This window comes from Cnephaeus nilssonii (genome assembly GCF_951640355.1).
Source record: "Cnephaeus nilssonii genome assembly, chromosome: 6".
In the NCBI taxonomy this organism is placed as follows: domain Eukaryota; kingdom Metazoa; phylum Chordata; class Mammalia; order Chiroptera; family Vespertilionidae; genus Cnephaeus; species Cnephaeus nilssonii.
In genome coordinates, this window is record NC_137077.1 from 54956739 (window position 1) to 54984196 (window position 27458).

At 42.4% G+C, this 27458-nt stretch overlaps 1 protein-coding gene across 4 annotated transcripts; it reads left to right on the forward strand.

The window, feature by feature from the left end:
• The first annotated feature begins 4736 nt into the window (after positions 1–4736).
• Positions 4737–24625, forward strand: ATP23 (ATP23 metallopeptidase and ATP synthase assembly factor homolog). Of its 4 annotated transcripts, none has more exons than XM_079774374.1 (6): positions 4737–4754; positions 12068–12113; positions 13175–13256; positions 17556–17693; positions 20497–20580; positions 24038–24625. In XM_079774374.1, exons 2-6 carry the CDS (start codon positions 12097–12099, stop codon positions 24239–24241), a joined length of 525 nt encoding a protein of 174 aa, XP_079630500.1. In that variant the 5' UTR covers positions 4737–4754; positions 12068–12096; the 3' UTR covers positions 24242–24625. The 4 variants fall into 4 exon arrangements, with proteins under 4 accessions (XP_079630500.1, XP_079630498.1, XP_079630501.1 ...); XM_079774372.1 differs by lacking the exon at positions 4737–4754 and adding an exon at positions 9314–9543; XM_079774375.1 differs by lacking the exon at positions 4737–4754 and adding an exon at positions 9681–9689.
• The last annotated feature ends 2833 nt before the right edge of the window (positions 24626–27458 follow it).

Here is a 27458-nt window from a genome sequence, read left to right on the forward strand (position 1 = left end):
ACTGTTGATATTTGACTCTGTTGACTAATGAGTTTGCCGACCACTGCTCTAAGGGATGGAGAAATTGAGGTCCAAAAGAATTTACACACCTGACAAATTTTATACAATTTATGCAAACAGGATTCTATCATATGCCATTAGCCCCCTTCCTCATATCCTAATATAGGTCTGAGGTTAAAACTTTTCAGGTTCAAGGTCTCTGTGCTTAAAACTCTTGCTTTATCAGGCCCTGAGGCTGAGATCTTTAATCAGGTAAACTAGGCTCTAAGTGAGGCCACTTGCCTGTGAGGTTCTAGATTACGAACCTTAAGTATCTGTCACTAATCTTCACAGCCTTATTCTCTATTGCTTACCTGCATATATCTCATATTCCTGGGATGTGTGTGTGTGTATGTATATGTGTGTGTTATTCAAACATACCTATGACATAATTTTTAAAAAAATATATTTTATTGATTTTTTTAAAGAGAGGAAGGGAGAGGGGTAGAGAGTTAGAAACATCGATGAGAGAGAAACATCAATCAGCTGCCTCCTGCACACCCCCCACCGGGGATGTGCCGGCAACCAAGGTACATGCCCTTGACTGGAATCGAACCTGGGACCCTTCAGTCCGCAGGCCGACGCTCAATCCGCTGAGCCAAACCGGTTCGGCTGCCTGACATAATTTTTTACATCCTTTAAAGTCTACTTGAATGCCATCTCATCATAAAGTTTAGTAGTTAAGAGGGTTGTCTGCATGAAACAGACTTGGTTTGAAATCCTGGCTCTGCCCTTTACCTGCCATGTGATGTTGGACAATTTATCTCATCTCTGTAAGCCTCAGTTTCCTCATCTGTAAAAGAAGAATAACATTTCCTTTTACAAATGGGTTGACCATAATTTCACTTGTTAACAGTATTTCTATGTACTATAGGAATCCTGTCTTTAGTTATTCATAGTAGTTATTCTAATATTCATCATACTAATTATTCATCTTACTAGTTATTCATCACATATTATAAATATGCTATTATATCTTACTAGAGGCCCAGTGCATGATTGAATCATGCACGTGTAGGGTCCCCTACACGCTTTCGCTTTCGATCACAGGGGAGCTGGGTGCCTGTCTGCTGGTGCACCAGGCCTTTCAGAAGCCTCCGGTGCGGCGGAGGCTTCTGAAAGGCCTGGTGCCGGAGCGGACAGGCACCCAGCTCCCCCGCTTTTGATGATCCGCGGTGGGACGTGGGCTCGCTGCCCCAGAGGCCCCTTCTGTGCCGCAGCACAGCCATGGCTCAGCGTCCCGCTGGCCCAATCGGCTACCCTGGCCACCCCGAGTCCCGCCCCCTGTGCCTCCCGCTGGCCCAATCGTGGGTGTAACGGAGTGATGGTAATTTACATATTACCATTTTATTAGGTAGGATAGTTATACTAGAGGCCCGGTGCATAAAATTCATGCACGGGTAGGGTTCCTAGGCCTGGCCGGCGATCAGGGCTGATCAGGACCTTCCACCTGCCGGCCGGGGGCCTTCCTTCGTTCTGCGTTGCCCCCCTGGTGGTCAGTGCATGTCATAGTGAGTGATCAAACTCCTGGTCTCCTGGTCGAATTCCTGAGGGGACACTTTGCTTATTAGCCTTTTATATATATAGATTTTCACAATAGATGAGGACAGGGACTTAGTCTTACAGGTGTTTATATTTTTCACAGTACTTAATAAGAGCTTGCAATTTTGTAATTACTGAGTTAATGAATATGAGTATAACCTTTCTGAGATGTTCATAAATTCTATAAAAAGCAGAATACAATAGTAATAGCTGAATCTCATATTATTACCTTATGAGGACCTTGGGAGATTCCCCCCAGGTTTCTATACCCAAACTATACTTCTCTTAAGCAACTTATGCTAAGAACCTCAGAGCCTAATTTGTGGTGGCACCCCTCTAGCACACAAGATTTTTTGGCATGATTTATTTATTTATTTTTGTATTAACATACCCCTGCCTTTATTTTGTTTTCCAATTACTTTTTGTGTCTATTTTCTCTTCTAATCATTTTCTTCTATTACAGTCTTTCTCTTTCTGAGCACATTTAATCTTTTGTGAGAGGTGGAGTATCAATAAATAATATACATTATAAAATACATAAAAATAGTTGTTAAACCTTGTTAAAGCATTTTTTTTTTAAAATATATTTTATTGATTTTTACAGGGAGGAAGGGAGAGGGATAGAGAGCTAGAAATGTCAATGAGAGAGAAACATCGACCAGCTGCCTCCTGCACACCCCCCACTGGGGATGTGCCCGCAACCAAGGTACATGCCCTTGACCGGAATCGAACCTGGGACCTTCCAGTCCGCAGGCCGACGCTCTATCCACTGAGCCAAACCGGTTTCGGCCCACTTTTCTCTCTTAACAATGTATTTTACATTATCTTTCATTATCATTAAAGAGTTTTTTACATCACAATTTTTGTGTGTGTGTGCGTGTGTGTGTATGTGTGTGTGTGTGTGCTAATCCTCACCAGAGGATATTTTTCCATTGATTTTTAGAGAGAGTGGAAAGGAGGGAGAGAGACAGAGAGAAACATTGATGTGAGAGAAACCCATCGATTGGTCGCCTCCTGTATGCATCCTGACCAGGGCCAAAGATCAAGCCGCAACTGGTATGTGCCCTTGACTGGAATCAAACCTGGGACCCTTCAGTCCACAGACTGACGCTCAATCCACTGAGCCAAACTAGCCAGGGCTACATCACCATTTTTAATGGCTCAAAGCATCCCACTGATTCTGAATCAAGGTAGTCAATCAGACAGACTGCAACTCCACATTCTCTACTAGAAAACCTGAGAATGCTCTTATTTAAACCAATATGAGTGACCTTCTCTTATCTGCAACCATGTTATCTCTGTCTAAGAAGTATGGGTGTAATATATTTAACTTATCTTTTGTTGGGGGACAAGCTGAATTGAACTCCACCCAGCTTAATGAGTACATGCAGTTTTGATTATTTCCTTTTGAGGATTTCCTAGAAGTATACTTACTTAGTCAAAGTATATACACATTTTAAGGATTTTGATACATAGTTCTAAAATGCCTGGAGGAGAGAAAAGATGTACCAATTTCTATTCCCACTTGCAATACCTGTTTCACTGAACTCTTACCCAACACATATTATTTTCTTTCTAATCTTTGCCAATGTAATAGGCATCGAATATGCTATTTATATCACAAATGTGGCTGAACATACCTATTTATTGGCCATTTTATATGTACCTTTTGATATATACTTTCTATTTTTGTTACTCTTGCCAATTTGTAAGTTTTTAAATGATTAACATCCATACTTACCTTGACATCTTCCTTCCCAGTTCTGCCTCCTATCAAAACTAACGTTTATACTTGGTTTATGCACTCATCTCCTATTTCTTTAGGAATTCATGGTTATCCTCTTTCTTGCCAGCATCTGTAACTCTGACTGCCAGTTTTTTTCCCTCTCTCGCACTAAGAAACATCACCAAGTCTCTTCTTCTTAAAGAAAAGCCCCAAGTCTTTCTCTTTCACTTGCCGTTTTCCTCTGGCCACTGACCTTTCTCTTTTCCTTTACAGCCGAACTTCTAGAACGAACGGTCTTCACATGCTGCGCCCCCTTCATTTCTCTCTTCACCTCACCACAGATTTACGTTAATCAGTGCCTTCTTTATTGCAAAAGATTTCAATATCAGAATTATAGCATATATACATATATGAGTGAAAAAAAAAAGCAGGATACAAAATGGGTTTTCCCCAATAAACTCAACTATGTAAAGAATATTCATACAGAGAAAAAACTGATAAGTAACCCATGAAAATTTTACGTTACTTCTGGGTAGTTAAATGGTGAGTTTTCGTTTTTCTTTTAAAAAATTTTCCACAACATTAAAAGCAAGAATAATTTTCTTTGACATTAGACGATATTACAATGTAAATTAGAAATTCTCAACTTACATTTTCTGCAAGGAGGCAGAAAACGAGCAGTGACAGTGAGGAGCTATGGGCCACACCTCCTTTCCCTGCGAGGCTCAGAACTAGAGGGCGGGACCCGGGCGGGACCCGGGCGGGACCCGGGCGGGACCCACCCAGATCCCGGGCCGGCGCTCCCGCGGGACTGGGCTGGAGAACCTCCGATTGGGACAACCGCCTCTTCAAGGGCCTCATGCCCTCTCCGCTCATCCCAACACTCTGAGCACCTTAGCCTATCCCGCTCACTACTCCACACCGCGGGTAACCGTCAATCGCCTCCGGTTGCCCTGGTAACAGTCAGCGGACCCAACACGTTTCTCCAGACTCTACCCAGAATGCTGCGCACCCTCTCTCATTCACTTCCGGCTCGGAGGGCTAACTCCTCCGGAAGTAGATGCCGGTTATTCCTAGCCTGGCATTGGTCCGTGTGCTGGGCTCCCGCCGAGGGCGCCGGACTGTTTTGTCCTTTCCCAGCTTTCGAGATGATGGGAATGCCGAGGGAAGGCTATAATCTCACCGAATTTCTGTTAGACTATATAAATGGATTGTCTGTTAATTATTAACGAGCTGAAAGGCGTCAAGCACTTTAAAAAATGATTTGCAATGTCATTTGTTGCTGAGGTATATTTAGAGAATTTTAAACAACTTCTTATAAAAACAATTCGTTTTGCTATAGAAGATGAAGGCAAGCTAAGCAAAACAAACCCACGCTCAAATCGAACCCATCAGAAACAACCACTATGGACACTTTGGAGCAGTCTTCCAGGAGGAATCACGTTGTGTATGCTGTTTGGTAACTTAAAAACTTTCTGAACACATTTGAGAAAAGACACTTAACAACATGGCTGCATGTATTCCATGGTACCTCTTGTTGGACCTGTAAACTTTTAATCCTTTTTTGCTTTTAATTAGTGCTGCCATCCAGAAATGAAAATCCTTACAGCTAAAAATCTTTGCCCATACTCTCATTTCTTTGCGGTAATTATTTTTATTTTTTAAATTAGTTATTGGCATTTCCTCGAATGCCCATTCCACCCCCATAAATTCAGAAGAACATAATAAATAATGTAACACCTGGGCAACTATTGATTATGTTTTTTTTGGCATAAATTATTCTAGGTTTCTCTCTGGTGCCTTTAGAATGAATATTGAAAACATATTTGCTAATTTGGTAGGGAGTCATCTTTTAATTTGCATTTCTTTGTTTATTCATGTAGCTGAATAATATTTCAATTGTTTATAGGCCAGCCTTGGCCTGTGTGGCTCAGTAGGTTGGGCATTGTACTATGCACCAAAAGGTTGCTGGTTCAATTCCTGGTCAGGGGCACATGCCCAGGTTTCAGGCTCAATCCCCAGTGGGGGCATGCGGGAGGCAGCCGATTGATGTGTCTTTCTGACATGGATGTTTCTCTCTCTCTTCTCCCTTCTCTTTCTCCCTAAAAAAAGGGTCAATGGAAATATATATATATATTTTAAATACATTTTATTGATTTTTTTACAGAGAGGAAGAGAGAGGGATAGAGAGAAACATCGATCAGCTGCCTCTTGCACACCCCCTACTGGGGATGTGCCCGCAACCAAGGTACATGCCCTTGACAGGAATCGAACCTGGGACCCTTGAGTCCGCAGGCCGACGCTCTATCCACTGAGCCAAACCGGTTTCGGCAATGGAAATATTTTAAAAATTTGTCTATAGGCTATGGTCCATTTCAAGCCCATTTTCTCTAGCTGGCCTCCCTTGAGTTTTCCATACTAAACACAGTAATTTGTAATGATCTAGTTTTGCATATATATGTGTTTCATTCCATAGCTAGATTGGAAGCTGGTTGTGTGGTCCTGGATAAATTATTCAGTTTTACTGAGCCCACTTTCCTTATTGGCAACATAGTGATAATAATACTTACTTTGCTGGGTTGTAGTAGGAATCGAATAATGAGACTGAACACAAACGTACAACATCAATTAAAGAGAGACATAAGGAAGTGTAAATATTTTTCGATCTCTCTTGATGAAACTACTGATGTCACATCACATGCTCAGTTGGCCATTATTGGTCGATATTCTGATGGTCTCACAATGAGAGAAGAGTTGATAAAGTTAGTATCAGTGAGTCAGTGTCAACAAGTAAATCAGGAAGCAAAATATTGTTTGTATAAGGTTGTTATACAAACATTTTGTGACCTAAGCATTGATATCTCTAAAGTTGTGTCAGTGACGACAGATGGGGCACCAAATATGGTGGGGGAAAAAGTCAGATTTGTCAAATTGTTTACATAAGCTATTGGACATCCGATTGTGCCTTTTCATTGTATTATCCATCAGGAGGCTTTATGTGCCAAGGCAGGATTCACCGACTTAAACGACTTAATGTCAGTTGTTACAAAAATAGTTAATTTAATAGCTGCTCGCCCCCTTTACAAGCGAGAATTTTCTGCACTTTTACTGGAGGTTGATTCCACCTACAGTGGACTGCTGATGTACAATAATGTAAGATGGCTGAGCTGAGGCAAAGTTCTAAGATATTTCTTGACGATATGGATCTGGGAAACTTTCCTCAGCTTAATGATGATAAGTGGGTCAACACCCTGATGTTTTTTACAGATCTCTGTTCATATTAATGAACTGAACTTAAAGTTACAAGGTTTTGGCAAAAGTATTGACGTTATGTTTGGATACATAAAAGTGTTGGAGAGTGGGAATTTTTGAGCATTCCAGAGAGGCCGTGGACTATGCCCCAGATAGAGATGTCACTGCTGACACCAGGCCAGGCCTTGAGATAGGGACTTATGGCCCCTTCCCAGCACGTATGTAGGCCTTCTTTCACAGAACACTGTCGGCTTTCTGAAGAACAGGATGACCTTGTGAATAACATTGTCGTCATTGGCATGATCCTGACGTTGCTTGGGAAAAACTGTTTTGTCTTGGGTTACTTGTTCTGCAAAAACCGGATGTGGTTAATGTGCTTAAAAGCGGTCCTACACAAAGGGTCGCTGCTGCTCTCTGGTCTCCCTGCGTGGAGAATGGCAGAGCAGTCGCCGGATCGTCCGGCCGCCCGGCTAATAAAGGCTCCCTAAATTTTAATTTGGTCTGGGCTCCAGTGGTCATTCACTCGCATCCGCTCCACAACAAAAAGCATTTGAAAGTAAAGTTAAAATTTTCAAGCGAGATGTAGAAACTAAAACTTATAAGTATTTTCCTCGAGTAACAAAGTATTTTGAGAAGGCCAGTGCAACTGTACAAAATGAAATGGAACTCTTGCATATGAAGTACCAGCATGTTTTAGACTCGTTACTTGACCAGTTTAGTGATAGATTTAGTCAATTTAGAAGTCTAGAGCAGACCATGAAAATAATTAAGTATCCTGATGTAGTAGTCTACAGTAGTTTGGAATTAAATGGTTTCCAATGGATGCAAATTGATGATTTGGAGATGCAACTTGCAGAATTTCAAGACAGTATCTGGGCTCAGGTGTTTGTCGACTTGAGGTCAAAGCTTGAGAATCTGGAAAGGTGCCGCTTGGAGAATCAAGAGGAGTGCCACTACGAACAGGAAATTTGGAGTGCCTGGAATCGACTACCAGACACTTTTAGCACCCTGAAAAATATAGCAATGGCTTTACTCACAATTTTTCCCTCTACATACTTTTGTGAGGCCTTATTCTCAGCGTTAAATAAAATCAAAACTAACAAAAGAAACAGATTGACAGATGAAGTTAGTTAGTGCTTGCTTGGGCCTGAAGTGTACAAAATACCAACCTTCAATTGAAGATTTAGCCAATGAAATTCAGCAACAAAAAAGTCACTAATAGCCGAAACCGGTTTGGCTCAGTGGATAGAGCGTCGGCCTGCGGACTGAAGGGTCCCAGGTTCGATTCCTGTCAAGGGCATGTGCCTTGGTTGCGGGCACATCCCCAGTAGGGGTTGTGCAAGAGGCAGCTGATCGATGTTTCTCTATCATCGATGTTTCTAACTCTCTATCCCTCTCTCTTCCTCTCTGTGAAAAATCAATAAAATATATTAAAAAAAAAAGTCACTAATAGGCAGGTTAGTTAAAGAATTCCCAAAGCGAGAATCATACCCCTAGACCAACGAGCCAGCTAAGAATTCCCCCTCCCCCTCACTTATCTTAGTTCACGGCACCCCACACAAGCTAAATAATATCAAGACCAACAAAAGAAACTGACTGACGGATGAACAAAAAAGTCACTAAGCAGGTAAGTTAAATATTTAGTTTTTGGTTTATTAAATATAATTATATACAACAATTATACACTTACGTTATTTAAACTATAAATATTGCAAAATAATGTTTTTTCCTCAAAGTGACACACTACCCAAGTTATACTCAGTTTTTTGGCGAAGTTTGACACACCGAGCTCAGAAGGTTGCCCATCACTGGTATATGGGGACAAGGTCTAACCAAGGCTGAACTGAATAATTTAGTGTGAAAAGGAAACTCAAATAAATTAAAATCTGATAGGCTGCGATGAAAGCCATAACAGGTACAAAGTACTTTGCATATTGGGAGATAAGGACAGGTTAACTTTAAAAAAATCCTCACCTGAAGATATGTTTGTTTTTTAAAAATTGATTTTAGAGGGAGTGGAAGGGAAAGAGAGAGAGAAACATCCATCGATTGCCACCCCTACGCACCCCGATCAAATCCACAACCTAGGTATATGCCCTGACCTGGAATTGAACCCGAAACCTTTTGGTGTTATCGGATGCCACTCCAACCAACTGAGCCACCCTGGGAGGGCAAGGAGAGATTAATTTTGATTACAGTATCTGGAATGCCCTGTGGAGCTGGTAGATGTGATAAGGACTGAGGAAAGGGGCTTAAAGATGGAAGTATGAGTTAGGAAGGTAGAGTGGGTCAATGGGCCCAGATGAAGCAGAAAAAAAGTAGTTGGTCCTATAGTTTGGGGATTTTGATGTGACCAGTCGTTATAATTGTAGCTGTCAAACATTTCTGAAAACCCCCGCTTTCAATTTGGCTTGGGGCGTGAGGGGAGAGGCAGGTCAGAGGCTGCAATAGCCTGCAGGGGTGAACTGCGGGGAGAGGGCGGCGGCAGAAACCTTCCGAGGGAGAAGGGGACTCATTGGCCAATATCGCCCACGAGGAGGCGGGCTGCGGGGCGACGCTTGTGGGGAGTCCACCCTGAGGTGCAGCCTGCAAAGCGGACGCCCCGCCCCGCCCCGCCCAGACCCCGCCCCTCGCACAGCCCAGGCCCGCGCCCCGCCCAGGCCCCGCCCCGCGCCCTGCGCCCCGCCCAGGCCCCGCCCCGCGCCCTGCCCAGGCCCCGCCCTGCGTCCGGTCCGCCCTGCGGAGGGAGGGCCCGGCGGTGCGTTTGGCGCGGGGGTGGCTATCTTTGCCGGCCTCAGCCCGGGCGCCGCAGGCGGGAGGGAGCGGCGCCGGGTCCGCGGATGGCATGGCAGGGGCTCCGGGCGCCGCGGGCCAAGCCTCCGCCGAGCAGCTGGCTCCGGAGCAGCCCCAGCCGGGCGTGCTCGCCAGCTTCCTCACCAGCGACCAGAAGTGCCAGCTCATGCTCCTGAGGACGCTGCAGACCAGTAGGAGCTGACCGAGGCTGGGGCCGCGGGTGGCGCAGACCGCGGCGGGCAGGGAAGGGCCGGGCGCCCTGGTTCCGGGGCTCCGGGTCAGCCTCGGGGGCGGCTCGGGCCGGGTCCTAGGCAGCTCAGCGGAGAGACCAGGCTGGGTCGGCATTATGGGGGCGGCAGTGGGGGGCCTGGGCCTGTTCCCTTTTCCAAGGTGGCCCTATTCCTGCCTGTGGAATGAATGGGGAAGCGGGTTAGGAGTTTGCCCTTTTCTGTCACACTCACTGGTCTGACAGGTAATCTGATTTTGTGTAAGTTTTGCAGCAATATGTGGACTTCAGGTCTGGTGAAGCAGAGTGTGTTTTTTTTTTTAAAAAAATATATATATATCTTTTATTGTTGATAAGGTGAAGCGGAGTTTTGAAGAGCCACGTTAGTTAAGGCATACTTACTGCTGGCAGTGCAAAAACGACAGTTTTACAAACCTGCCCTTCGTTGTAAGGGGCCTGTAGCCTTCCTACATGGATGGGCCGCAGAGTGTAGAAACCCCTGAAATGGACTGGGAAATCGTGTGTACATGCACCTAAGTGCATTTTCTGGAGAGAGAGTTTATAGCTTCTTTATATCCTCAAGACGCCCACGACCCGAAACCGTTAAGAGCCACTGCTGTGGGTTCCATAAGGACTCAACTACCTGCCGACCAGTGCCTCTCTTCCCAGGGGCCTTGCGCTAGAGAGTTCTTAACGTATGGACATTGACAAGTTGACTTCAGACACATTTAGAAATCAGTCTCAAACGTACGTGTCCTAAATTAGCAAGGTTACTGATTCATAGTCGGCCAGTCACAGTTCAAACGTCAGCCACCCGGCTCTGGCTGGGTAGCTCAGTTGGTTTGAGCATCATCCCCATACACCAAAGCCGTGGTTCGGTCCCGGGTCTGGGCACATACAAGAAACAACCAATGAATGCATAAATGAGTGGAACAGCAAATCAATGTTTCTCTCTCTCTCTTACTCTCTCAAATCAACAATAATAAAAAACCCAACCACCCCAAGGTTTAAAAAACCCAACCATCCCAACAATAATAAAAAACCCAACCACCCCAAGGTGTTCCAACAAGTTTACCAGCATACAGGGAATCAAGGGAGGTGGGTGGAGGAAGGGGAGTAGAGGGAATAATGACATTGTATTTAGAGTATGTATTGGATACCTCCTAGGTTCTGGTGTGGGAAAATAAAATGCCAAGATGACTAAAGACCTTGCTTTTAAGATGTTTCAGTGGAACACAGTGGAGAGAACATGGGATGCAGATTAGACATTGGTTCAAATTCTGGTCCCTCTCCATTAGATGTATAAGAGTGATTTAACTCTCTGATCCCCTCTATTCCTATCTGCAAAGAAGAAAGGGGAGGGGCGGGAGAGGGCTGAAAAGACCTCTTTTAGGGTTGTGAGGAATAGATTTTATGAATGTAAAGTGCCAGCGTATCAGGAGCTGAATAAAGGGTGGATGTTCTTGCAGTGGAAGAACCAAGCGGTGGAGGAAAAAGTTGAGATGGGATGTGAGGTGCTGGACATGAACCCCCGTGGGAATGAACAGGCCTCAACCTTCCCCGGGGAGGGCTACTGGGAGAACCTGTTGGTGGTATGAAAGCTTCAACCTGCAGCTTTGAAATTCTATCCCTGAGGCTGGGGTGACAGGAGAAACCAAGCCTCATGGGAGACTTGTTTTCTTTTTCTTCAAAGCAAGTTGTGTGACCCTTCAGGCTGATGCTCAGACCACTGAGCAACTAACTGACTAGGGCGGCTATCTGTTCCTTGAGGCTACTCCTCTATTGTATCAAAAGCTTTAATTGTTGGAAAAATCCTTTCTCATACTGAGTTGAAATTTGCCCCATGTAACTTCTACCCCTTGGTCCTTGTGTGTCCTCTTAAGAAATAGCAACTGAATCTATTCCCACACGGGTACCCTTGTAAATATTTGAAGCTACTGTGGTCCTCGTTATGTCTTGTTCCTCCTTTCCAAACCCACAATCCTTGCATCTTACTGAACATGGTCCTGGGCTGTTCTAACCGCCTTCCCTAAGGAAGAGCTTCAGCTGGCAGGTCCCGTGGAGAGTGTGGTACTCAGACTGGGACACCGAGTTTCAGTGGGTCTGACCCGATAGAGAGCAGTGGGGCTACTTAACTGCCTTTCTCTGAATCTGGATACGATGCTGCTGTTTGCTTCTATGGATATGGCCCCAAATCCCCCCAGTCTTCCATCATTTAACTAAAAATGGCCTTTAGAAACATATTTGGTATTATTATCTAAGATGTTTGGTAGTACCCATCTTGGTATTTGTATCAGTGCTTCATTTCATTAAAGACTTGCTTTTATGTTAATTTAAGCGTGTCTTCTAAAAAAAACCAAATTTTAATGTAGTATAACTTCATTAAGATTTGTGAATTGCTTTTTGATAACATCTTATACTGCTGTTTGGATAATTTAATTGGCTGTTTATTCCAATTAGCATACATAATCGAATCAATATCTTTTTAGATCCATATGTCAAACTTCTACTTGATGCCATGAAACACTCTGGTTGGTAAGTAAATCTTTTTGAAGTGCTGCTCTATAATCTGCCTGCTGAAAACAAAAATCCAAAACACTGGAACCACATATATTTCACTTTAGGCCACAGAGCCTTTTCTTTTTTCTTTTAATACATTTTTATTGATTTCAGAGAGGAAGGAAGAGGGAGAGAGAGATAGAAACATCAAAGATGAGAGAGAATCATGGATCGGCTGCTTTCTGCACACCCCTTACTAGGGATTGAGCCTACAACCCAGGCATGTGCCCTTGACTGGGATCGAACCCCAGACCCTTCAGTCCGCAGTTGGACGCTCTATTCTCTGAGCCAAACCGGCTAGGGCCAAAGCCCTTTCCATATGGTTAGATGGTAGTGATTGGCTGCATTCTCTCCAGACAAGCCTTATGCTTTTCAGACATCTGCTTTAACTTCACATCTCTGGCTCTACCGTTCAAATTGGTTATTTATTAAACACAATACTTAAAACCTTTCTTGTAAGTAATTACTAAACCTGGCTTTTCCACTATGCCAGCCTCAGCATTCTCCTAAATGGAGAATAGATCTCAGCTGGTTATGTCGGAACTGTCCAGGTGTTGTTTAACTTTGAGGGTATTAAAGGAAGTGACTTTTTTAAAAAAAATTAATTAAAATCTTTTTTTTTAAATTTCTTTATTGATTAAGGTATCACATATTTGTCCTCATCCCCCCATTCCCATCCCACACCCCTCCCCACACATGCCTCCATCCCCCAGGAAGTGACTTTTAAGGTCCACTTCTTACCATTCTGGCCCAAGGACAGGAACCCCATCATATCTCCAATATGGTCTTAATTAGTTGACCGAATGCTTTGTGGAATCATAACGTTCATAGAATTTGAACTCGGATAGATGTCAGAGATAATATCCTTACTTTACAGATGAAAAAACTGAGGCCTGAGGGTGTTAAGTTGCTTTCCCAGTGTTTCCTGTGTGTCAGTGTGGAGGGGATTTGATGGGGGTGTCCTGGCCCAGGGCAGTTCCCTGTGCCACGTGCACACTGCTTCCGGACATTGTCTCCCATTCCTTCTTGCCTTTTAGTGCTGTTAACAGAGAAAGACACTTTTCTTGTGAAGACTGTAATGGGAACGTCAGTGGAGGCTTCGACGCGTCAGTGTCTCAGGTAGGCATTTTTGCCAAGTTGTTTTCTTTCCTCCCAATTCTCCTGATGTTTGCTGAGGACCTTCCACATGCTGGGGATCGTTTGGTAGACTTTGTGTGGCATTCAAAAAATGGATTAGTCATGGTCCTTACTCGTAAGGAGCTTACCTCTTCACAGGGGAGATAAGACATGCACACAGACAAGGACACCATGGGAGGCAGGTTAAACTATTAGGTGGGCATGGTTGCCACAATGGGACAGTGACATGATGGACTGAAAGATGCCAACAGATGCAGCGAGAGGTTATAAAGCCTCTCTCTTCAGGGCAAAGAAGACAAAGACTGTTTGTTGCCCACACAGGGGAAGCATGAGCCAACATGGCGTGTTGGGGAAGAACAAGGTGTATTTGTGGAATGGCATGTCGTCTAGTTTGCTGGAGGGCAGGAATACATGGGAAATAGGGGAGATAGGATTGGAATGAAGGTAAGCCATATGGGGGGAGGCTTTGAATGCTAAGCTAAAGAGTTTCACCTTTACCTGGTGAGAAGTGATATATACCTTTGACAATTTTTGATTAGGGGAGTGAGATATCTAATTTGTAAAGCATGGGTAATGATTGTATCAATAGCCTCATTAGTTGTGGGGTGTGAGCAAGTTATTGCCTTATTCTCAGTCTCCTCACTTGTAAATTAGTAATCACAATACCTATAGCGCTCAGATTGGGTCTTGGTAAGTTCATTCCCCCTCCCCCCCATCCCACTTAGGATTAAATAGAGTGGATATTTTGAACCTTCATCTTACTTCTCAGCAGTTTTGAACACAGTGAGCATTCTCTTACATTTTTTTTAAATTAAAAATTGTATTGTGAAGCATCTCATTTATAGTCAGGAAAAAAACTATATGTACATCTTTGGTCATAATAAAGAATGAATACCTGTGCATCTGCCACCCAGATGTGAGAAATAGAGCATTGCCAGGACATTGGAAGCCCGTGTGCCCCTCTTAGATCACATGATCTCTCCTTCCTTATTCTAACTCTTGTGGTACTCATCCCCTGCTTTCTGAATTGCTTCAACATCCAACAATGTGTTACTTAGTTGCCTGCTCTTAAGGTTTATTCATGGAATACTTTGAGTTATAGGTAAATACTTTGTAGTTTTATGAAATCATACAGTATATCATCTTCCGCAACATTTCTTTTTTTCTTTTTTTTTTTAAAATATATTTTATTGATTTTTACAGAGAGGAAGGGAGAGGGATAGAGAGTTAGAAACATCGTTGAGAGAGAAACATCGATCAGCTGCCTCCTGCACACCCCCCACTGGGGATGTGCCCGCAACCAAGGTACATGCCCTTGACCGGAATCGAACCTGGGACCTTTCAGTCCGCAGGCCGACGCTCTATCCACTGAGCCAAACCGGTTTTGGCTTCTGCAACATTTCTTGTGTTCAGCATTGTGAGATTCTTCCGTGTTGTTGTGTATACCTTTGGTTTATTTGGTTTCACTGTTGGATAGTATTCCATGGTGTGTCTGTACTACCGTTTACCCTACCTAATATTGATTCTTTCCAACACTGTTACTTTGAGCAATGCTGCTGTGAATATTTTTTAACTTTTCTCCTGGTGCACATGTGCAAAAAGTTAGTGCAAGCTATATATTTAGGAGTGGAATTGCTGGGTCATATGGTATGCATACATTTGACATTAGCAGGTAATGCCAAACACTTTTCTTCCCGTGGTGCCCGGTGTACAGCACTCTTCTGGTAGTTCTTTTGCTAGCTCGCCTTTCTCTGTCAGCCCTTCAATGTTGAAGTCCCTTAATTCTTGGAGTTAGACCCCTTCTTTTTCACTCTATACTCTGCCAAGGGGATCTCATTTATTTTCCTAGGTCAGAGCTCTCTCTTGAACTCCACATTCATATATCCAAGTGCCTACTTAATACCCACTCTTGGTTGTTTTAAAGACACCTCAGATCTGACCTGTCCAAGTCCAGATTAATGATTTCTTTTTTCAGATTGATGATTTTTACCATCCCCTACCCCACCCAACCTGGTCTTTTAGTTTTGCATATTTCGGTGAATGGTACCACCATCCATCCTATTATACAAACCAGAAATTCAGGATCATTCTTCTTCTTTTTTTTTTAAATATATCTTATTGATTTTTTACAGAGAGGAAGGGAGAGGGATAGAGAGTTAGAAACATCGATGAGAGAGAAACATCGATCAGCTGCATCCTGCACATTCCCCACTGGGGATGTGCCTGCAACCAAGGCACATGCCCTTGACTGGATTCGAACCTGGGACCCTTGAGTCTGCAGGCCGATGCTCTATCCACTGAGCCAAACCGGTTAGGGCCAGGATCATTCTTGATACCTCTGATTCCCTTCCCATATTCTATCCATCACCAAATTTTTAATACATTTTTAAATTGATTTCAAAGAGGGAGGAAGGGAGAGAGAGAGAGAGGGAGGGAGGGAGGGAGGGAGGGAGGGAGAGAGAGAGAGAGAAAGAGAGAGAGAGAGAAAGAGAGAGAGAGAGAGAGAGAGAGAGAGAGAGAGAGAGAAAGAGAGAAAGAGAGAAAGAGAAAGAAAGAAACATTAATGATTCTATCTCTCTGGGGGATTGGGCCTGCAACCTGGGCATGTGCCCTTGACTGGAATCGAATCCAGGACCCTTCAGTCTGCAGGCCAACTCTCTATCCACTGAGCCAAACCAGCTAGGGCCATCACCAAATTTAAAAAAAAAATTTTTTTTTAATTGATTTCAGAGAGGAAGGGAGAGAGAGAGAGATAGAAACATCAATGATGAGAGAGAATCGCCCATTGTCCACCTCCCTCACGCCCCACATCGGGGATTGAGCCCGCAATCCGGGCATGTGCCCTGATGGGGAATCAAACTGTGACCCTCTGGTTCATAGATTGACACTCAACCACTGAGCTATGGCGGCTGGGCCCATCACCAAATTTTATCTAATCTACCTCCTAGATAACATTGTTGGTTTCCTGTATCCTAGCTCAGTTCCCATTACCTCTTGCCTAGAATACTTCATTAGCCTTCAGCTAGTCTCTCTGAATCAGTTTTGGTCATCTTCTGCTTATTTTTCCAACTACAGTCAAAGGAATAAAAACAAAATAAAATCAAAGCACCTCCTATTTCACTACTTCCTTTCAGTGACTTCCCACTGCTTTCAGGATAAAGGCAAGGTGTTCAATTATTTGGCCACTGCTGACCTCACCAGCCATATCTGATGCCTACCACCTCAAACGTTGTGCTTCAGAAACATAAGCCTGCTTCTCAAACATTCTGTTCCTTCAACCCTCCCCATGCCCTTGCCTAGGTGTTCTCTCTGGTATGCTCCCTTCCCCTCTCCTCAAATTTAACTACCATTCACCCATTGGATCCCAGTTTAAACATCCTTCTGCAGAGAAGCCTTTCCCAGCCTCCAGACCAGGCCAGGTACTCTCATTGTAGGTACTCATGCCAACCTGGGTTTTTCCTCATGACAGCTGTCATTGCATGTATTTAAACATTTTGGTAAATAATGATTAATTTCTATCTCTGTTAGTAGATTATAAATCTAAAAGGTCTCCATAAATATCAGTTGAATAAATGGATGTTGAATGCTAACTATTATTATTAGGATCTCTCATGTCCTTATTATTCTTATAGGGTCCTCTTCAGTGTGCTGTGGGCTTTTTGCACTTCTTTCGCTTTTTGCACTTCTTTCTGAAGGTCTTTCTGAGCATTTTTTCTGGCAATTCTAGTAGAGTGGGAGAGTGGTGGTCATTCATTGTATTGCTCATTCAGAACCTCAATCAGAAGCATTTTACATATATTCTCATTTAATTCTCACAATTCTATGAGGTAGGTACTCTAATGATTTCCTTTCACAGTTGAGGAAACTGAGGCACAGGGAAGGTAGGAAACTTGCCCTCGGTCATTGAATTAGTAAGGAATAGGGCTAGAATTTGAATCTGTCAGCTTCTTCCAAAGTCCACACTCTAAATACAATGCTGTGGAGTCCAAGACACACTGATACAGTCAGCCAATGAGGACAGTGTGTGAATACCTGTCCTCAATCTAAGTGCTCTTACAGTCCAGAGAGGAGAGAGGGGAGAAGTTAGTTATCGGGAAGGCTTAATGGGGCATGTAGTTAGACTGGACTTTGACAGATAGAGAGTTGTGGGGTCAGTGGAGAAAAGTGGGTGGAAGCAATGCAAGCAGGTAAGTCCCCCTCATGTGTGAGAGAGGATAGAATCCATGAAATGAGAGTGGATTTTAGACATAACTGAACTTCTCTTATTTTGGTGCCTCCTAGATTGTTTTGTGCCAGAATAATATCCGTAATCAGGCCCATATGAACAGAGTGGTCACCCACGAGCTCATTCATACGTTTGATCATTGTCGTGCTCATGTCGACTGGTTCACCAATGTCAGACATTTGGCCTGCTCAGAGGTGAGTTTTATTGTAAACGATATCTTTTCCCCTGCAGAACACTGTGTTTGAACAATTTATTAAAGTATTTTATTTAAACACTAGAGGCCTGGTGCATGAATTTATGCACCAGAGGGGTCCCTCGGCCAGGCCTGAGGAATCGGGCTAAAACTGGCCCTCTGACATCCCCTGAGGGGTCCTGGATTGTGAGAGGGTGCAGGCCAGGCCGAGGGACCTCACCGGTGCACAATTGGGGCTGGGGAGGGATGTGGGAGGTTGGCCAGCTGGGGAGGAATGCAGGAGGTTGCCAGCTGGGGAGGGATCACGAGAGGGCTCCAGGGAATGTCCAGCCCATCTTGCTCAGTCCTGATTGGCCAGACCCCAGCAGCAAGCTAACCTACCGGTTGGAGTGTCTGCCCCCTGATAATCAGTGCACATCATAGCGAGCCGTTGAACGGCCTTAGCATATCATTAGCATATTATGCTTTGATTGGTTGAACGGCCGACTGGACAACCAAACACTTAGCATATTAGGCTTTTATTATATAGGACTATATAAGATACTCCTTTTCTTTCTGTGATAGCCCCACGTTCATCTTGAATTTCTGTTTCTAACTATTGAATACAAATTTTTGAGACACAACAGAGAAATTTTAAGTATTTTTTTTTAGAATTGTATTAAATATAATCTTTTTAATCCTAGTAGTAGTGATTAACTTTAATTATAATAAACTATTTCTTATGGAATAAACTATGTAACATAAAAATTAAGGGCAGTTAACATTTACTGAGGTTTGTGTGCCAGATACTGTTCTGTTTGTGGATTCTTTCTTTTGAAGTGAACATATCCTCAAGATTTTGTTGTTACATAATAAAACAAAACACGAAGCTTAGAACTAGATCACTAGGCCCTTTCTCTTCTTATCTGCTCCTAGTTCAAAATGCTTGCGTCTCTTAATAGCCAGCGTTCTCTTAGACCTTCAGTGGGGCTCAACGCATTCAAGCCTCAGTACAATCTTCTTTAAACAAATTAAAAAAAAATTATTGATTTTATTATTTCAAAAATTTATTGTTGAAAGTATTACATATGTCCCCTTCCCCCCCATTAACCCCCTCTACCCTACCCCCGCCCCCCAAGAAAGAGAGAGAGAGAGAGAGAGAGAGAGAGAAACATTGATCTGTTGTTCTGTTATTTAGGCATTCATTGGTTGATTCTTGTATGTGCCCTGACTGGGCATCGAACCCATAACCTTGGTGCATTAGGACAAACTCTCTAACCAACTGAGCTAACTGGCTAGAGCTTCAGCACAAACTTCTTTGTAGTTTTAGCTTTTTTGTGGAAAATCAGCTTAGTCTGCCCACCACAGCCACTCTGCTTCCTGTCGTAATGCCGCTTTCCCTGTGCACAGAGAATCCTTGCCCATCTTGTATTGTTACTTTGTGGGGTTTTGCTCGCCCCACTTCTTACAGAAAGTCCAGCGGGTTTTAGGAACATTCTCCATGTTTGCGAGAGCGCTATCAGCACGGAAAGCGTTTGTGGATCCTTATATAGTTGTCACAACAGCCCATGGAAGTGGATACTATTATCCTCATTTAGTATCTGTGGAAAGTGAGGCATTTGTTTAGATTCCATACTTCAGTAAGTGAAAGAGGCAGGTTTACAACCAGGGTTCCTAACTGGCTTTCTGTACTGCTTTCTTTAGGTAAAGATCCTTTCTTGCTCTAGAGTAAAACGTAAAAAGGTATTTATGAAAAAGCACTTTGGATTGCTCTAAAAAATATACATATATAAATGTACATATATAAATATACTCCTAGAGAGACATAAGTATTTCATACTTGCATTTCATTAATCAAAGAGTGCAATGTATTGAGAAGTTAAAAAACTAATATAAATTTCAAGCTTATATTTTGTAACTTAGATTATTTTCTCTTTCCCTTAAAATTAATAAGCAACCTCACTGCATTTAATTATAACTCATTATTTGGAGAGTAGACTGAATCCTGAGGTTTTTTTTTTAAACTTTATTTTTATTGTTGACACTATTACAGATGTCACCCCCCACCCATTGCCCACCTGCACCCATCCCCTGCTCCCCCTTCCCTCTGGCCCTCACCACACTGTTGTCTGTGTCTGTGGGCTAGGCATATATAGTATTCTTTGGCTAATCCCTTCACCTTCTTTCATCCAGTGTCCCCTTCCCCGCTCCCGCCCCGTTCCTCCTGACAGCTGTCAGTCTGTTCCATGTATCCCTGCCTGTGTTTCTATTTTGTTCATCAGTTTATTTTGTTCATTAGTGAATCCTGAGTTTTTAAATAGGTCTCTCTCGGGTGTTATGAGGATTAATGCCTGTTGGCTAAAATGTGTAAGTGCCTTGAGCTCTTCAGAGGAATAAGACGGTGTTATTGTAAAGTAACAAGAAGTGGGTCATTCTGTTTGCAGTGAATTAGCAAAAATGTGGCCAGGTTAGCTGTAGAATCTACGTGGGTAGTTCCAAGATTTTTTTATCCATTAAAGCTGCTTTTTCCTTTAAAAATGTAGTAAATTAGAAAATATGTCCTAACTTCAGGTTGTCATGCACACTCAGCCCAGTGCCTTTGGCATTGTCTGACCTAGCTCATGGATAGCTGCTCTCTTTCTTATTGAAGAACTTCTGGAGTCAATAGAGTTTAAAAACTTCTTTCAAAAAGTCTTACAGTTACTCTGATCTCAGAAAAGCATGCTACTTTTACATATTTTTTACAATTAAAAAAATTGGTTGTTATAAAGGTAGAGAGCCTGGACACTTATTTTCTTTTTGTTTGCCTTCTGTCTTTGTGATAGATTCGAGCTGCTAACCTCAGTGGAGACTGCTCACTTGTGAATGAAATATTCAGGTTACATTTTGGATTAAAACAACACCATCAGGTAAAAACTAACATGAAATCACTTACCTGTAAGAGTGCTAAGAGTGGAAATAATAAAGAAATGAGAAGTACATTTAGTATTTGAAACTTGAAAGAACTACTTACATGAAATGAATACAAACTGTATACCGTTTAAGCCAAATAGATGGAATTTAGTTCTGTTTTATAATTATGGGTGAGCTGTGTGACTGACAGATTTTAATAGTGAAAAGAACTATGATGGTCTCGCTCTTGGGATACTTGTGGATGGGGTGGATAAGGAGTGGAAATGAAGTCACAGCCTGTCTTCCTTTTATCCTGGCAGTCCTGGGCTTACATTTTAAAACTACCACTGTATTCTCAAGATAAAAAAGTAATATCTGGCCCTAGCCGGTTTGGCTCAGTGGATAAAGCGTCGGCCTGCGGATTCAAGGGTCCTGGGTTCGATTCCGGTTAAGGGCATGTACCTTGGTTGCGGGCACATCCCCAGTAGGGGGTGTGCAGGAGGCAGCTGATCGATGTTTCTCTCTCATCGATGTTTCTGACTCTCTATCCCTCTCCCTTCCTCTCTGCAAAAAAAAAAAAAAAAAAAGTAATACCTGTCAGAAGAGACTTCACTGCAGCACAGATTACGGCTGTGTGCCAGTATTAGTGCGCCTTTAAAGGATGTATGACATCATAGCAAAGTTTTGGATTAGTGCAGATTGAGTATGATAAACTGAACTGAGAGGGGTTTTGTAGTCAAAACTAAGAACAAAAACCCAAAAGAAAATTAGAGGCGGGATCATCCTGTTAGAGAGCTTTGCTATCACATCATACATCTATCCGCCACAGCTGGACACGGGGAGAGGAGCATGGAACCAATGGACCGATAGTGAATGAGCAGTTCTGCCCATAGCAACCAGGGGGCTCTGAGTTAGGACAAAGGCTGGTGAGAGGTTTTCTGTGTGAAGAGCTTTCTGGGCCGATTTGTGAGGGTCATAAGCATCAGGATAGCAGTTTCAACCGGATAGTAGATGCAAAAAAGGATAGGCTTGGAACAACCACAGGAAGGCCCTTGGTTCTGTAGAGAAGAGTCACTCATCTCTGGGGCGGAGGGAAGAAACTCACAGTGAACTACTAAGAGAAGGTGTGACTTTGTGAATGGGAGCTAGAGGAGAAGTCTGCTGCCTAGAGAGGGTAATGCCTTAGGAAAGGCTCTTATGCTTTCAGCCTGTGTAGGTCAGCTTAGTGATAGGGCGCTGAGCTGCTGTGCCACATGTCTTCTGTGCCCTGGGATCCTTGAGCCTCCCCTCCAGTAAATACAGCTTGGGCTGCATTTGGATGGCCTGTGTGTTCAGGTTCTCAGCGGGAAGGTTGGAAGAAGAGGATAATGTGGTTAAAGCATGTGATCCAGGGCCCAGAGTCTTTGAAAGAGAAGTATCTCTCTCTCTCTCTCTCTCTCTCTCTCTCTCTCTCTCTCTCTCTCTCTCTCAAAACCTTGGGTAGCAGCAGCAGAAAATGAATAGAACTAGCAACAGGAAGTAACTACGGGGAGGTAGTGGGAGCCTGGTTGAGGGAGAAGAGTGTTAGGGAATGGAGTTCTGCTTTTGTACCCAAGAAGCATAAACAGCAGCTCAGCTGGTGTGGCTCAGCGGTTGAGCATGGACCTATGACCCAGGAGGTCACAGTTTGATTCCCGGTTGGGGCACATGCTCAGGTTGTGAGCTTGATCCCCAGTGTGGGGCGTGCAGGAGGCAACTGATTAACGATTCTCTCTCATCATTGATGTTTCTATCTCTCTCTTCCTCTCCTATCCTCTCTGAAATCAGTAAGAATATATTAAAAAAACAAACAAACATCAACCACAGTAACTGATAGTAAATTTGCACACTTTTAACAGAAATTTATTACATCTAGAAAGAAGTGAATCTGAATGGTGATCTATACTTACTTGTATCTCCCTGTGTCTCCAGGAGACAAATTTTTACCACCATTTTTTCCCCCTGGAGGGGAGAAATTTCCTCTCTGGCAATTGCGGTTGTGGCTTTGTACCAATCTTTCTCTCCTTCTTATTCCTCTATGCCTGGGGTTTATTTTAAAAATCAGTGTTTGGTGTAATTTAGGTTGAGAAGCACTGTTTTATATTCCAGTATCAGTGAGCATCTCCAGGCTGGGCATGCTGACCAGGCCAAGTAAAACTGGGAACATGCAGAGAAAATCAATGATTGACAGGATGCACAGCCTTCAGAACCAGTGTTTGTTTTTTTCAGGAAAATGTTAAATGCCATTCTTTTGAGTTTTAGTTTGTGCCAGTGGGGAAATAAAATGAGTAAAAGCTCTTCAAGAATTGGAATGGTAGGACCTTATCTTTCTTTCTTTCTTTCTTTCCATTTTTCTTTTTTAAATTAAAAAAAATATTTTTATTGATTTCAGAGAGGAAGGAAGAGGGAGAGATAGAAACATCAACGATGAGAGAGAATCATTGATTGTCCGCTTCCTGCATGCCTGCCACTGGGGATCAAGCCCACAACCCAGGCATGTGCTCTGACTGGGAATTGAACCGTGACCTCCTGGTTCATAGGTTGACGCTTAACCACTGAGCCACACTGGCCGGGTGACCTTATGTTTCTTAAAATATTTAGAATACTGAGAAACTCTAGTTTATTACAATGTATATTAGGTAAATTTTTTTCTTAGAAAGAAAACTTGAACACCCATGCAAAGAACACTCAGAAACAAAAAAAAGTTGTTTGATTTGTTTTTCCCTTGAAAAATGAAGACATCTTCAAACTATGTGTATATATGTATGGTTTCCTATTGCCTGCAGGGGATAGTGTTTCTCTCAAAGGAAAAGTTACCTAGCATTTGGTCAACTGCAAAGGAAGAGAGTTACAGAAGTAAAGTATATTTTACATTTATTTAAATTTTATTAAAAATCCAACCAGAAAACCTTATTTATCCACTTTTCTATGATTTTGCCAATTGGGAGTTATTGTTTGGCAAACACTGTCTAGAACTTCACAGAAGGACATCTGCTTATGTTATTGGAAAGGATGAGAAAATTGAAGGAGGTTTTACTTATACCTAAATAATTTTAGAGTGAGCTAATTTCTTCTTTGGAATGACAGAATGAAATAATAGGAAAATGAGTTTTTGTTCATTATTATTTTTGAAAATATATTTTTATTGATTTCAGAGAGAAAGGGACAGGGAAAGAGAGATAGAAACATCAATGATGAGGAAGAATCATTGATTGGCTGCCTCCTGAATGCCCCCCACTGGGGATGGAGCTAGCAACCCAGGCATATGCCCTTGACCGGAATTGAACCCAGGACCCTTCAGTCCACAGGCCAACGCTCTATCCACTGAGCCAAACCAGCCAGGGCAAAAATGAGTTTTGATTATGGTTCAGATATTATATAAAATGTTGTTATTTCATGATTAAATTTTCATATAAAACTAAAGCCACATACTTTTGTTTTTCTTTTTCTCTTTAGACTTGTGTCAGAGACAGAGCCATTCTTTCTATCCTGGCTGTTAGGAATGTCAGCAAAGAAGTAGCTGAAAAGGCTGTTGATGAAGTTTTTGAATCTTGTTTCAATGACCATGAACCTTTTGGAAGGATCCCACATAACAAGACATATGCAAAATATGCTCATAGAGACTTTCAAAACCGTCATCGGTATTACTCAAATATATGAAGGCAATGACATTTTATATTACAGAGCCTCAGTGATCATGAAGAAAATATGGTTCTCAGGTGCACAAATGTATAAAACATAAATGATCAATTAAATACAGACAAGACAGAAGATGCTGATTCTAGCATATTATCAGAAAATGTAACTCTGGTGAAAAATGAAACTGCCTTAAACTTCAAGGCAAAAATTATATCTGTATAGCCAATCATTCGGTGAATAAGGAAAATCAATTATGTTTTTGTATTTTCTACATTGTACTTGTGTTTTTGATTCTTGTGATTTTATTTTTATCACATACTAGAGGCCCAGCGCATGGATTTGTGCACTGATGGGGTCCCTTGGCCTGGCCTGTGCCCTCTCACAATCCAGGACCCCTCGGGGGATGTTGGAGAGCCGGTTTTGGCCCGATCTCTGCAGGCCAGGCCGAGGGACCCCACCAGTGCACGTGCACTGGGCCTCTAGTATGCATATAAGATATTTGGTTAATCTCTTTCCATCTTCCTCCCTCCCCCATTCCCTCTGAGATTCATTAGTCTGTTCCATGTTTCCATGCCTGTGGTTTCTGCTCCTGCATTGAGCGTCTGCCCCCTAGTGGTCAGTGCGTGTCATAGATACCGACTGGTTGGCCAATCGGCTGGTTGCTTAGGCTTTTATATATATAGATGATTATTTTAATATTTGATTAAGAAAACTGTGAAGTGGTACCCTTGTATAATGTTGATAGGAGACCACTGTTGGTATTTACATTAAGTGTAAAGAAAAACGTACTGATCTTATTTATAGGACATTTGTTGAGATGTTATGATCAAAACATATAATGGATGAAAGTTGAAAATAATTCATTCAGTGATCAATGCCTACCCCACTCTCTGCTCTTCTTTCAATATGTATGTGGAGACTATATGGTTTAGTTTTCTGGGGACAGTATTTTTTTTTTTTTTAAATATGTTTTTATTGATTCTTTTTTCGTTTTTTTTAGCGAGAGAAGAAGTTAGAGGAATAGAGAGATAGAAACATTGATGAGAGAGGAACATCAATCAGCTGCCTCCTGCATACACCCCACTGGGGATTGAGCCTACAACCAGGAATCGAACTGGTGACCTCTTGGTTCGTGGGTTGTCACTCAACTGCTGAGCCATACCGGCTGGGTGTTTTCTGGGAACAATTTTTATTAGATTTTTAAAATTTTTTAATTTTTAATTTTTTAAAGATTACTTTATTGCCCTAGCCAGTTTGGCTCAATGGATAGATCATCGGCCTGTCGACTGAAGGGTCCTTGGTTCAATTCTGGTCAAGGGCACACGCGTGGGTTGCGGGATCGATCCCCCATAGGGGATGTGCAGGAGGCAGCCGGTCAATGATTCTCTCTCATCATTGATGTTTCTATCTCTCTCTCCCCCTCCCTTCCTCTCTGAAATCAACAAAAACATATTTAAAAAAAAAAGAATAGTTTATTGATTTTTAGAGAGAGAGGAAGGGAGAGTAAGGGATCAAGCCTGCAACCTGGGCATGTGGCCTGACCAGGAATCAAACCGGCAACCCTTCCGTGAATGGGATGATACCCCACCAATTGAGTCACACCGGTCAGGGCTTTCTTTATTTTTAGTAAAGGCCAGTACATTGAATTTACAATGCAATTTAAACGTGTGTGTGTATTTTAATCCTCACCTGAGGATATGTTTTTTATTGATTTTTAGAGAGAGAGGAAGGTGGGGGGAGAGAGAAATATTGATCAGTTGCCTCCTGTGTGCACCCCGGAACGGGGATCAACCTACAACCTAGGTATGTGCCCTGACTGGAGATCGAACCCACAACTTTTTTGGTGTATGGAATGATGCTCCAAGCAACTGAGCCACTTGGTGGCCAGGGCTAATTTTTATATATTTACAAGATTTTTCACATAATCATTCTTAAATCTTTTGTCAAGCCCTGATCTGAGTTTTGAATTCAGAAAACATGGTCCTTTTATCTGTCCCTCTTTTTTTTCTTTTTTAATCTGTTCCTCTTAACTGGTAACTGCATCTTCTAGCTGTCCCAGCAAACATCTCTTGGCCTATGTCCAGACTGAAAGACACTGTGTGTATAGGTGGTTAATTAAAGGTTTAAACATAATGAAGTTAGTAGGATTCTTTCTTTTGAGTTAAAATTTGATTAAATATAAATTATAAAGTGATAACTCAAGCTTGATAACTTATTAAACACTAAAATATGGTTTGAAGATTCTTGGGAAGATGGTGGAATAGGAAGCAACAGAAATCTATCTCCCCACCTAGATAAAATTACACTGGCGGAATCTGTCTAATGTAAATATTTTGGACTTCTAGAGTCTATTAAAGGCTTGTAACTTCCAGGGGGAGGGTTGGGAGGTAAATTGAAGCTAATTTTGGCCATTTTCAGCTGTTAGCACAGTATTAGTTGCTCATCTCTCACTAGTGTGCCTTGTGGCACACAGCTTGTATACAGATTGTGGGAACCAGGCAGGAGGGATGGGGGCAAAAAGCACCCTGTCCTCCATATATTTGGGATCTGCTCTGATTGCTTATGATTGCTTATTGCTGCTGCTTTTCACAGAGGTTCAAAGAGATGGTGGCATTGTTACACTTCCTCCCATTTTTGCAAACTGCTTCTCATCTGTCTGAAATGACCTACAGGATATTTAAAGGGCTGATGCCCTTTTTTTTCTCTATTAATTTTTCTCTTTTCCCCCTTTTGGGAACTATACATTAAAGACTAGAACATTAAAAACAATGGCATATACAAGGGAAATTAGAAAGTCACTCTGCATGCGTAGGGAAAGGTACAGGCTCAGAAAAGACCCAAGAAGACCTTAAGTTTATACTTTTAGGCAGATCCTTGGTACAGGGACAACAACAACAAAAATATCCAAAAACAACAACAACAACAACAACAAACAATGAACAACAACCCCCCTCCCCAACCCCAAAACAACAGCAAACCCTGGGGAAGAGGGAGAATCTGATTTTCAGAGTTACCTTATTAAATTCAAATGTTAAGTGTTCAGTCTTTCACATTGAGTATGAGGTTTGGTGTGGGTTTTCCACATATGGTTTTTATTATGTTGTAGTTTCCTTCTATTCCTAGTTTGTTGAATGCTTTTTATCAAGAAAGGATGTTGAATTTTGTCAAATGCTTTTTCTGCATCAATTGAGATGATCATATGGTCTTTTTCCTTCATTGCCAATGTGGTATATTACAT